This window comes from Chrysemys picta, chromosome 11 (assembly GCF_011386835.1).
Source record: "Chrysemys picta bellii isolate R12L10 chromosome 11, ASM1138683v2, whole genome shotgun sequence".
Classification (NCBI taxonomy): Eukaryota; Metazoa; Chordata; order Testudines; family Emydidae; genus Chrysemys; species Chrysemys picta.
In genome coordinates this window covers 78,711,359-78,724,115 of record NC_088801.1, presented here as the reverse complement: position 1 = coordinate 78,724,115, position 12,757 = coordinate 78,711,359, and the positions used below count along the sequence as shown (strand labels likewise).

General features: G+C 56.1%; 1 protein-coding gene and 1 pseudogene across 1 annotated transcript in view; both read right to left on the bottom strand.

The window, feature by feature from the left end:
• Nucleotides 1-470: 470 nt before the first annotated feature.
• LOC101946292 (antigen-presenting glycoprotein CD1d-like) overlaps nt 471-12,757 on the bottom strand; it is a 28,869-nt gene continuing 16,582 nt past the window's right edge. The window contains 11 exon segments of the mRNA XM_065561282.1: nt 471-1,971; nt 2,048-2,147; nt 3,126-3,153; nt 3,155-3,423; nt 3,751-4,032; nt 5,268-5,546; nt 7,392-7,453; nt 10,856-10,892; nt 10,895-10,966; nt 10,969-11,034; nt 11,037-11,076. Coding sequence (XP_065417354.1) covers nt 1,932-1,971; nt 2,048-2,147; nt 3,126-3,153; nt 3,155-3,423; nt 3,751-4,032; nt 5,268-5,546; nt 7,392-7,453; nt 10,856-10,892; nt 10,895-10,966; nt 10,969-11,034; nt 11,037-11,076 — 1,275 coding nt within the window. The 3' untranslated portion in view covers nt 471-1,931.
• LOC112061051 (U2 spliceosomal RNA) lies at nt 12,087-12,267 on the bottom strand (annotated as a pseudogene).

Genomic DNA, 12,757 nt, shown 5'->3' with positions numbered 1-12,757 from the left:
TCTGTCCTGCCCATTTGCTACTTTGCTGTGTGTGAGCATGCGCGCGACGGGCAGGGAGCATGCATCGAAGCCACTGGGATGGGAATTGTGCTCCGGTTGCATTCAGGGGGGTTAAAGGGTGCGGAGTAGGAGGTGGGCAAATAGGAGCAGGGGGGGGCAGAGGCTGTGCTGGGGCCAATCTGACTGCACGGGGAGGCAAACAGGAAGCAGCAGGGGAGGGAAAGGAGCCAAGGAGCAAGCAAGGACAGGGTGCAGAAGCCAGGGTTGAGAATGGGGTAAAGGCTGCTAGACGGGGGGGTGGGGGGGCGCTAGCCCCATGACTGGAGGGGCAGAGGGGGTAACAGGGCCCCCAGATGGGCTGCAGCAGTTACAGAAATAACTGGATTGCCTTTGTCTTGTAATCCACTGTAACTGTAGAGTCCAGGCTTTACATTATATGTTTTTTCAATGTTATTTTTATTACTCTTTGCACTTCATCGTTTACCTTCATTAATATAATGCAGATGGAGCCCACGGCGCTATTGAATTTATATTTTAATAACCAACCATCATTGGAAATATGAATAGTTGCGAGCCACTTCAGCACCCCCATCTCACAGTGTTTCTAGGAGAGCACTTCTTGTTTCGGTTGGGATAATTTTAATTTTAAAATTTTGGGTTTTTTTCCCCATTGTTTTCATACACGTGTATATTCTTTGGGTTCATATCACACCACGGCTGACTGGTTTCCTGGGTTGCTGTCAAAACTTCTTCAGTTGCCTTTGATCAGCTAATACGGCTTGCATTTGTCAACTATTATTTTGTCTCGCTATCCGACATCCCAGTGCTTGAAGAAAGTGTCACCACTACTGTGGTGAACATGGTTCCCAAATATTCACCACAGGCCAGATTTTTAAAGGCTGAAAGCACCTAGTTGCTTTTGAAAATCCCACTAGAGACCCTTTGAAAATCTGGTCCTAAGGGCATTATACTATCTTGTAGGAAAACCTTCTCAATGGTCAATTTCTACTATAATATTTAGTTAATATAGATCTACAACCCCAAAATACACTGACAACCACAAGAATTCAAAAAACCTTGAGTTACACACCCAAACGTCATGAAATTAAATAAATAAATAAATAAATTTTGGGTTCTTTTAATTTGCTTTTTTGTCTCTGGGCTTTTATCATCCACTAACTTCATACTTTAGCTGTTACATCCAAAGAATCAATATACCTAAAATGGGTGTACATTCCTATAACATTTAATACTATTTTGAACTTCCAGTAACACGTGATTTCCCCTAATCCCCCCTCCCAGTTTTATAATTGGAAATGTATTAACCCTTCTGTAAATAATCCACCTTCTTGCAAATGCTGAGGTGTACACTCTCTTCTTCTGTTACTTCATTTGTTGCATACATAGATCATAGAATATCAGAGCTGGAAGGGACCTCAGGAGGTCACCTTGTCCAACCCCCTGCTCAAAGCAGGACCAACACCAACTATTTTTTTTGCCCCAGATCCCTAAGTGGCCCCCTCAAGGATTGAGCTCACAACTCGGTTTATCAGGCCAATGCTCTGAGCTATCCCTCCTACTAAATTATGTATATTTCTTATTTTATATTGTAATTTCATAGCTTTTTATTTAGGCTACACATTTTTTATGACACATTTCAGTGATGATCTTCATTCGGACAAGCTTATTGCCAAAATCAAAGGACGGGTCTATACTATCCTTGGCGTTGCTGCCCTTCTGTGTTAGCGTCCTTGGCACGAACACCACTGGGGGTGCGGGGTGAGAATCCCACCCAGTGCCCCGATCTCCCAGTGCCCCAATCCAGACGGGGCCTCAGGGCCCTCAGCTCTGGAGCCAGGTGCGGATTCAGCCCCCAGGTCCATGTCCCCAGGAAAGGGGCCGATCACCATGTCTAAGCCGGTGCTGCATCCTCAGGCTCTGGGCTCCTCTGGTCGGACGTCCTGGTAGCCCCTGGAAGGAGAAGCAGAGGGGATGGGTTAGGGGGTGCAACGGCCCCACCCCCACCCCAGAGAGGGAGAGGACTCACCTGCGCATTCTCCACCACAGCACCACGGCCACGGCGGTTACAGCCAGAGCCCCCAGGGTGATGCCCACAGCCAGGCCGGGGCCCCAGGGCCTGCTGTGCCCTGTAACACACGGGTGATGCGCTGGGAACGGGCGCAGGAGTTTGGACCATGTTCCCAAGGTCTCCCCTGCAGTCCCCCATCTCCTTACCCTGGCCCACTGCCATCTGCCCTGCCACACCCCACCGCTGTTCCTCAGCCTCCCCCTCAGTCCCCCCTGCTGCCCCCACCCGACCCACTGCCCTCAGCCCCCCACCCAGCCCTCTTCCCCAAGCCTCTTCTGCAGTCCTCCCTGCTCCCCCAACCTGACCCACTGCCCTCAGCCCCCCACCCTGACCCTGTTCCCTCAGCCTCCCCCTCAGTCCCCCCTGCTGCCCCCACCCGACCCACTGCCCTCAGCCCCCCACCCTGACCCTGTTCCCTCAGCCTCCCCCTCAGTCCCCCCTGCTGCCCCCACCCGACCCACTGCCCTCAGCCCCCCACCCAGCCCTCTTCCCCAAGCCTCTTCTGCAGTCCTCCCTGCTCCCCCAACCTGACCCACTGCCCTCAGCCCCCCACCCAGCCCTGTTCCCTCTGCCTTCCTCATTGTCCCACCCCCACTGTTCGCAGATGCTCCTACCCTAACCCTTTTCCCTCATTGTCCTCCATCATCCCACCCTCACTGCTCCCCCCACATTCCCACCCCCTCAGACTTCCTGCACACCAGTCCTTGTCCCCTCTGTCCGATTGCCTCTGGACTCCTGCCTTTCTCCCCAATCCCCCCAGCCCTGCCCCATTGTCTCCCCTCTGCCACACTCCATACAGCTCTCTCCACCCCATCCCATTACCTCTCCCCTCAGCCCCCACCCTGCTCCTCCTGTGCAGTCCTGTCCCATTCCCCTCAGCTCCTCCACCCTGCTCCCCCCGATCCATCCCCACACACCCCACACACCCGCTCTGCCTTCCTCTCCCCAGTCCCACTGCCTGGACCCTGCCCTGCTTGAGATGTGCAGGAAAAGCTCCCAGAGACCACGACCCTCCCGCCCGGGGATGTGCACCTACCCCAGGGGATCAGCAGGCTCCGGCCCCCCCAGGCTGCTGTGCTGCACCCGGCAGGCGTAGCTGTGCCCGGCGCCCGGCCCCACGGCCAGGGAGCTGCGCAGCTGGTAGGTCAGGTCCGCGTTGGGCAGGATCCCGCTGGAGTTCAGCCGCCAGCCCGGCCCCACCTCCTCCCCGTCCTGCAGCCAGGCCACGTGGATGGGCTGGGGGTAGAAACCGGTGACCCGGCAAACCAGCAGTACCAGCACGGGGGTCCCGGCTGGGGGAGGCGCTCGGGCAAACACCACGGCGACCGGCCGCTCTGAGACAGGAGGAGAGAGATGGGGCGGGGGAGAGGGGACGATTCAGTCTGAGCCTCAGGGACTCACTAGCCAAGCCCAGCTCCATTCCCCGGGGTTAGGCGTTGGCCCTGCTGTCCTGGCCAGACCCCAATACCGCAGTTACCATTGCTGACGGAATCCCCCTTCACTTCCTGTCTTAAACTGCTGTGCGGTGCGGCTGTGAAATCACTACTGCGCTCCAGCCCAGATAGAGCTGCATTTGTACACAAGACAAGGGGTCCCTGTTTAAAAAGCCCACCCCAGAAGTGGCTGCATCTCAGCAAGCAGGGAGCGGTGTCCAGCCTCACCTTGTCTCGCCAGAGACTCTCTCCCGTACTGGGCAAAGCTCTTGAGCTCATTGACACACGTTGTTCTCAGGAGAAACTGAGCCATGGCAATCGTGCTCTTATCCTGGTTAAGAAAATCCCGTGAGTTGAGGGCCAGCTTACGCCAGTGCTGAGCGACCCAGGTGCCAACGTCCACATTGAAGCTGATGAAATCCTCCCCGTTCACCGCGGCGTCACAGAACTGCCGTGAGGTGCCGTTGGGGTGGAGCTCGCAGCCAATGGAGGCCTGGATGACAAAGGGGTCTGGAACAAGAACGGCAGGGCAATGAGGATTGGCCATTAGGAGGTCACCGGGGGCCAGAGGTAGGGGGCAGAAATAGAAAGATGGGGGAATAAAGACATAATGTCAGGTGGAATGAGGATGTTTGGCCACAAGATGGCAGCGGGATTGTGGGGTGGTTCTGGATGGAGTTAAGGGCACATTGCGGTTTCTGTTTAGAGCTGATGTTTTCAAAGTGCTCTGAGGTCCACACACATAGTCAGATTGGCTCAGAAATCGCTGCACTATATCGGGGCCTTAGACAGAGGTTGTGGTGCAAATTTGGGGCCCCTTGGTCATGGTTTTTCTGAGATACAGACCCCCACCCAAATCACCTGCCTTTTAAATATTACTTTTTAAAAAAAGTGATTTGTGATGCTCTAGACTAGAGAAAATTATGGCCCCGAGCCTCAATAAGTGTACATCCCAGGGCATGACACACCGAGTCGCACACTCACTCAGCCGGAGAGGCAGAAACCTGTGAGCCCCCCCCAGGAGCATCCGTCTGAGCCTGTCGCCGAGAGGTTCCTGTGGGGGTGAGCTGTGATCGCAGGGCCGGCTGTCACTGTCGGGAAATGCACATGCCCAGGCAGATTGCCTTGAAACCAGCTCTGCCCCAGCAAGGTGCAGGGGACACTTTGTGGTGCAAATTTGGGGGCAGGTGGGTAAGGGGTTCCTGAGAGAAAGTCTCGCCCAGGACCTGCTTTTAGTGCTCCAGCACCAGACCCCCAGCGCAGACCCTGGGCTGAGCCGCTGAGCAGAGGTGAGCTGGGTCTGTCCCATCCCACTGGGCAGAGCTGGTTGTGAGGGTGGGGGTGGGATTCGCTTAGCTCTGCATTTCCTGCCTTTCCAATTCTTGTGTTGAAGGTGTCAGATTTCAGTGTTCAGGCTGGCCAGGTTCCAGTGGCATGAACAAGCCTTTGGTAGGGCAGATGGCTGTGAAAAAACATGTGCCCATGCTCAGGGGATGGGACATGGGGCTTTTCCCATCTAGTGTGTACAGACTATAATCTGGCCGCAGAGCTGGGGGACTGGCTCAGCAGGGTGGAGAATGGGTAATGGGGCCATTCCCTTCTAGGGCACACCGGCTCCATTCAACCCAAGGGCCAGGAACTGGCTGTCTTGCCCCCAATCCACCCTGTCAGGAGACAAGCAGTTACTGCAGTGAGTGTGTCAGTTCTCAGCTCCCTATTGGGTGTGGGGACCGCTCCATACTCACAGTGCTCTTCTTCAGCCTTAGCCACTTTGTTAATAAGAAGGATGAATTTGGACAGATAGTCATGGAGCACTGTCTCCAGGTCCTGCCACTGCTTTGGAGTGAGGCCCTGCTGGGCCCAGGGCTGCAGGAAGCGGATTTTGCAGGTGCTGCAATTCATGGAGTGGGTCTCCAGGTCCCCGAGCAGGGCCATCCCCTGCATGTTCGTAGAACTGGCGTTGTGGAAGACAGTGGTTTTGAGCAGCCGGAGGGTGAGAGACCCTGCGGGGACAGGAGGGGAGGCTGGGGGGAGGGGAGAGGAAACAAGGGGAGGACAAAGCGGGTGAGGAGAGAGATTAAGGCGTCTCAGTCTCGTTAATACTCCCCAGCTCCAGGGTTTCCTGCTGAACCCTAACCTGCCTCCCCCCTCCTCTTGCACCCCAGCAAGGGTCACTAGTGCTAGAGAAGTTCATGGAGGACAGGTCCATCAATGGCTGTTAGCCGGGATGGGCAGGGATGTGTCCCTAGTCTCTGTTTGCCAGAAGCTGGGAATGGGCAACAGGGGATAAATCACTTGATGATTCCCTGGTCTGTTCATTCCCTCTGGGGCACCTGGCACTGGCCGCTGTTGGCAGACAGGAGACTGGGCTAGATGGACCTTTGGTCTGACCCAATCTGGCCGTTCTTATGTTCTTATGTGGTGCTGCCCCACCCTGGCCTGGCATTATATCAGGCACAACCCCCGCCAGTTGCGAAAAGGGCAGGGACGGGTCTCCACTTACCGGCCAGGGCCCCCCATGCCCAGGGGAGGAGCAGCAGAGGGAGCAGCATCCAGGCAGGGGAAGCGGGATCCCGGCTCTGGCCAGTGTCACTGCAATGGGACGAGGGGCCCAGGGTCGCCCACAGGCTGTCGGTTCCTCCCCAGGCCACAAGCCTCGCCACCAACTTCTCTCTTTGTCTGTCTCTGCTCAGCTCTGTGCCCGCAGCTGCCAGCCCCAGCCAATCAGGGCAGAGGGAGTCGGGGAGCGACGGCAGCGCGGGAGAGGGATCCCCGGCGGCAGGGTCAGAACTAGGGCCGGATCCGCACGTAGGCAAACTAGGCCGGGACGCAGGGCTCGCATGCGTGGCCAATGTCCTGCTCCTCACCCTGCCCAGGGGCTCTGCCCACAGCAGCACCCTCGGCCCTGGCACTGCAGCCAAACTTGGCCTAGCGTGGAGGGGCGGTTCGGGGGGATGGAGAGGGAGTCCACCCCCACTCGCGCTGCAGTGACAGGCCTGCACTGTGGGGCTGGGCCTGGCTGCCCCCAAGTGATGGGGGAGATCGGGCTGAAGAGACAGAGTGGAAGGGAGGGCAGAGCCCCCCCATCTGCCCTCCCTCCCACTCCCCTCCCTTTACCTGCCTGCCCCTCTCTCTCCCAACATCCCTCCCTGCTGACCCCTCCCTCTCCCAATAGACCCTCCCCACCCTCCCATAAGTCCCTCCCCATTGCAATAGCCCCTCCCCTCACTGCTCCTCCATTCCAATGCCCCCACCTGCCGCTCCCACTCCCAATAGCCCCTTCCCCTCCCATCACTCATTAGCCCCTCCCTCCCTGCCCTCTTTCCTATTAGCCCTCTCCCCCTCTCTGCCCCACCCTCCCGCTCATTAGCCCCTCCCACTCTGTGACCCCGCCCCCTCGTACTGTGTCGCTGTGTGTTAGCGCCATTCGTCGCTGGGTGGTGTCAACCGAGGCAGCAGGAGGGAGTGAGGGAAAAGGGTGGGAAATGGGTGCGGAGGCAGCATGAGGCGCCAACAGCCTCGGACAGCACAAGGAGGGAGGGGCCAATAGTAAGCTGAGGGGGTGAGAGGGCCCAGCTGATACCCTGAGTACACTCCCCCCCCCCCAGGTATTAATAATACCTGGGTTAATTAATAAGTAAAAAGTGAATTTATTAAATACAGAAAGTAGGATTTAAGTGGTTTCAAGTAGTAACAGATAGGACAAAGTGAATTACCAAGTACAATAAAATACAACACGGAAGTCTATGTCTAAAAGAAACTGAATACAGATAAAACCTCACCCTTAGAGTAATTCCAGTAAGCTTCCTTTTACAGACTAGTCTCCTTCTAGCCTGGGTCCAGCAATCACTGATACCCCGTGTAGTTACTGTCCTTTGTTCCAGTTTCTTTCAGGTATCCTTGGGGGTGGAGAGGCTCTCTCTTGAGCCAGCTGGAGACAAAACGGAGGAGTCTCCCAGGGGTTTAAACAGACTTTCTCTTGTGGGTGGAGACCCCTTCCTCTCTCCTATGCAAAGTCCAGCTCCAAGATGGAGTTTTAGAGTCACATGGGCAAGTCACATGTCCATGCATGACTGAGTTTCTTACCAGCCCAGCCACATTCCTGGGAAAGCTCCGATGTGGATTGGCATCTTTGAGTTCATTGTTGGCTTAAGTGGTTCTTGATTGAGCACTTAATTTGCACACCCCTTTCTCAAGACGCTGACCAAATGCTTTACTAAGGCTATCAAACAAGTACACAGCCAATATTCCTAACTTCAAGTACAAAAACGATACGTGCATACAAATAGGATCAATAGATTCAGTAGATCATGACCTTTACATAGATATTTAACATGGCATATGTAGCATAAAACACAGTCTAGTTATGTCCTAGATACATTCATAAGCATATTCCATAAATCATGATGGCGGCACCGTCACAGGGGGATCCCACTGTGCAGGGGTTTCCCCCACTGAGCCCTGGAGCAGACGCTGCTTTTCCACAGAGAAGCTCCCCATATTCATCCTCAGCAGTCGGGCTCGTCTCTAAAGCCATTTGCTGGGGTCAGGGCAGGTCTGGGGGTTGAGCCTTGTCACCCACAGAGTCCCCTATTTCCTCCAGCGCAGAGTGAGCACACAATTGCTGCCCCACAGCAGGGGGCGCAGTCCCACAGGGTGACCCCCCCCAGCCATCACAACACCCCCCAGAACTGTGTGACGGAGGGAAGGAGGCCAGGGCAGGTGCAGCCACAGACAGACCCCACATGTCCTGCCGAAGGGAGCCACGCGCCATCACTGTACCCGCCATGGAGCAGGGGCAGCGGGTCCCTGCACTGCGAGACAGCAGGAGACCCTGGGGAGCAGCCGCCCAGCCCTCCGAGAGCACAGAGAGGTGAGTGCGGTGGGTTTCACACCGGTTTGCCGGTGGTGGTTGTGCCGTGGGTGCTCTGCAATGCTGAGGCTGGGGCTTGTCTGCGTTTGCAGCGGGAGCTTTGCTGTTTTGTGCCTTTTGGGATGGACATTTGAGCCCTGCGGCAGCACACGAATGACCATCCTGTGCACAGCAGCGTGCTCCGTCCCTGGGCTACTACCAGTGACAGCACGACGACACCCGCTGGGTTATTGCCCAAGGTCACTTGTTAGCCCCAGGGCTGGTCAGATTGCGGTTTCTCTCATTTCCTTACGTGGTGTCAGGTTTGCACTGACAGTTAACCGCAGCCAGGCAAGGAAATACCATTAACCCTGTTCCAGAGAGAAGCAAATGGGGAGGTGACGTGACCTGCCCGAGGTCACACACTGAAAGTGCAGCGGAGCTGGACAGAACCCAGGTGTCCTGACTCCTGTGTGGCGTTGTAGCTGCCAGACTGGCCTGGCCTGGCTCTGCCCTGGAGACTCTGACGCCCTTCCGTCGCATGCCCCTGCTGTACAATGCAACCCTTCCGCCGGGGGAGTCGGCAGCGACCAGGGCCGGGTTCAGCATCCAGGAGTTCCTCAGAACAATCCAGCACAGAACCCGCTTCAGTCCCCGGCCACAATTGGGAAAATTAACCAGCACCCCGGTACCTCTCAGAGCCAGCGCTTCCCCCCACTGAGTCGTGTATAGCAAAGCAAAGGGGAAAGGAGCCCGGCATTATTGTGGTGAAACACCATCACCACTAGTCATGAGCAAAACGCCCACCCCCGAGTACGCTGGGCAGTGTCCTTTGCCTCAGCTCCTCACCTGGCGTTGGGAAAGTCCAACAAACAAATGCTCCTTTAACCCCCCCCCCACCCCCGCCCCCGCTGCCCCTCTCACAGTTGCTGTCCTTGGCCTGCAAAGCCCCAGGGTTCAGAGGTGCATTCGCGGGGCGGGAGTTCACTTCCCACCCTGGTTACAATCAGTGACGCCTCGGCTGCTATGGCTGCCACTACTGCAAGTGGCCCCCGGTGCCACCGTTCACTCTGCGCCCCACTGTGCCCCCGCTGGCCACGGGGCCTTCGCCGCCTCTGCTGCCACCTGTTCCTATTGCCACCTCCTGAGCCCCCCGCTCAGCCCAGCTCTCGGTGACTTCAGCAGTTAGCGGCTGGGCCTCACCGCTAGGGCAGGCCGAGCAGTTCCTGTCAACTGTCTCACAGCAGGTCTCGGGCTTAGCACTGAGGCCTGGGGATCAGCGATTGGAGCTCCAGCCATCAGCTAACACGTCCCATCAGCGCTAGAGAGCAGAAGGGTCAAATGGTGTGTGGAACTCTTACACGGAAACCCCCGCCCCAGGGAGAGACCCCTCTCCTGCCCTTTCCCCCTCCCTGGGATCTGGCACCCCTCCGCCTGCCGAGCAAGTGCTGTGCCAGGGACAGACGTGCCAACGCTCGCCACTTCATCGCCAGAGATGCGATTTCTAAGTAAAATTCAGCCTGACTCGTGGTCTGGGGCTAGAACTCTCAAATGTCACCGATTTATTGTTTCAGCTGAGTTCTCTGGTGCTTTTCGGAAGAGCGCTGTACGGATGGTCAGTGTGTGTGTGTGTGTGTGTGACCCGTGTACGTAACAGGAACTCAGGAAGTTATTACATGCTTTTTATGCATTGAGGCAAAAAGGGAAGCAATGTAGAGGGTACAATAAATTAGTCTCCGAGTTCAGGGGTGGGATTGCTGTTGTGTTTCTCACGTGAGTTTGGTCTCCATATTTGTAATAGGGGAAGTGTATTTGTTTCACAACTAGAGAGAAAGTGGCTGATTTACAGACACCACCAACTGTGCCCGCAACTCCCTGACATTCCAGGAGCGTGTGGGACTAGAGAGGAGACCTGGAGGGGAGGCCAGGAGGGCCACAACTGTAGCTCCAAATCTGAATGGTCTGACTCAGATTTATGGGAAGCCAGGAGCTGAGAATAGCCCCACACTTCCTGGCCGTGGGCAGAGAAAGGCAGAGGAAGCTCCTCGGTCACTGGAGAACTTGATTCATGCAGGAAGGGGAAGCTAAAGTAAATTGTGGTGAATCAAAATTCTAGTGAAATCCTCCAGTGCGACTTCATCACGGCCCCATGGGAGTCATTTCCTGGTGGCGCAGTTCTGTCCCGGAGCCATTCACCTTTCTTATTCCTCAGGGAGATGAGCGATCCCAGGATCATGAAGACCAACCCCAGCACATAGCCCCCGACCCCAGCGAGGGCAGGGTCAGCCTGTGCCTCTGAGAAAACAAGAGCACGGGTGGTTTGGGCTAGGCCCAGCCTCTCCTTCCCTGTGTCACGTCTCTGCTGTCTGCCTCCAGGGATGGGGACGGCTCTCGGAGACATGCCCGTGTCTCCCGCGGGCTCCACGGAGCTAGGGGTGCCCCTGAGGGCTCAGGGAATGTGCCAGGTTCAGAGTCTCTTACCCTAGTAAGAGGGGGCACTGCAGGCTGATGTGCTCCACTGGCAGGTGTAGACATCTCCGTGCCGGGAGTTCATCTCCAGCATCACCAGGATCTGGACGGGCCGGTCTCCATCTGCGCCTTCCCATTCTTAGACTGCTTGATTTCAGTCCCCGAGGAGTAAAACCCCATCATGGAGCAACCAGCATCTTGGGGTGGGGCTGGGATCCCGATTTCAGGGGGAACTTTCACCTTGGGCTGAACTGAGAGGGAGGGGAGAGAGCTGGGAGCGGGGAGAGATGGAGTGGGATTTGGAGAACAGGTTCCAGGTCCAAAGTAACAACCGTCCTTGGAAGGGGCTGCCCAGCGTGGGAGTCTCTGCTCTGCAGCGCTCAGCTCTGGGGCCCCTCTCTCTTCTCTCTCTCTCCTCAGTTAATGCGAGTCACTGAGAACCCAGCACCGCGTAGGACCCGGAAGCGCCAGAGATCGGCCAGGGACCCTCTGGCTCAATGTATGATCTTCCTCAGACGCTTGCCTGCTGTGTCTTGCTCACGTGCTCAGGGCCAAACTGACAATCGCCATTTGGGGCTCGGGAAGGGATTTTACAGTAGGGACCTTGGGTCGCTTGCTCGAATCCTCTGGGTGTATCTCCCAAATCAATTCCCTCCATTGCAGGGGCCTCAGGATCCGGTGCACCTCAGTCCCTCCTACTCTCTGCCCGTGGCCGACAAGAGGATAGTCTGCAGATGGTCTCATCCAGATGACAGGGGTCTTTGCAGGGGTCACTGGGTGGGGGGCAGTGGCCTGGGACGTGCAGGGGGTCAGATCAGATGATCAGGAGGTTTCTTGTGGATGAAACTACCCATCTGACTCAAACCTTCCTCCTCTTCTGCTCCTAGGCTGGGGAAACCACTGACAGAGACTGTTCCCTACCCTAAAACAACGATATTTTCTCAAGGGGAAAGGGTCAGAAACATTCTCTTTCAGGGGCACACAGATGAACGGCTGATCCAAACCACACACTTTTGGAAAGTACATGAAGAAGAGCAGTGTGAACGCCAACAGTCCAGCAAATAAGTAGAGTCATTTAAGTGATCTACAAACAACAGTAATGCAAACTTTAATACAACAGCAGCCCCCCCACTCAAAGCTCACAAATCAACCTGAAACAAAGACAAGACATGGGAACATCACAATCCAGACTCTGACCCCACCATTGTTTTCACTTCCTTTGAACCAGAAGATTGTCCCAGCTGGGAGAGGCACCGCTCCTGGAAGCGCTGCAATGCCAGGCTGACGCGTGGAATGGGCAGAACAAGCCCCTACTCCAACTCCCTTTCTCCAAACCCCTATTGACCACCCAGCTCTGCAATGGGGACCAGATCAGAGATCACACTGAGTAGAACAGATATTAGCTGAGGAGATAATATTTGTATTTCACCGTCCAAGAGACACAGACAGAGTTTTCATCTTGGGGCCAAAAGACCAAATACTGTGAGAACTATAGAACTAAGTGGCAATCACTGCCCCAAAATGACTCCGATCCAGTCATAGGCGCCAACTTCTTCTGGTGCCAGTTGGTGCTCGCCCCCCCCTCTGCCCTGCCCCGACTCCACCCCTGTCCCACCCTCTTCTGGCCCCATTCCAACCCCTTCCCCAAAGTCCCCACCCCAACTCTACCCCCTCCCTGCCCCTATTCGAGTCCTTCCCCAAATCCTGGCCCCGCCTCCTCCCCTGAGCACGACACGTCCCCGTCCCCCTCCCCCCCGCAGCTTGCTACAGCTGTTTGGCGGCGGCAAGCGCTGGGAGGGGGAGATGAGGGGGGAACAGGGGGGGAGCTTGGCTGCCGGTGGGTGCACGGTGGGTCCACGGAGGGGTAGCAGATCAGTCCCCGAGTGGCTCCTGGTCACTGACCCTTTTTGCTTT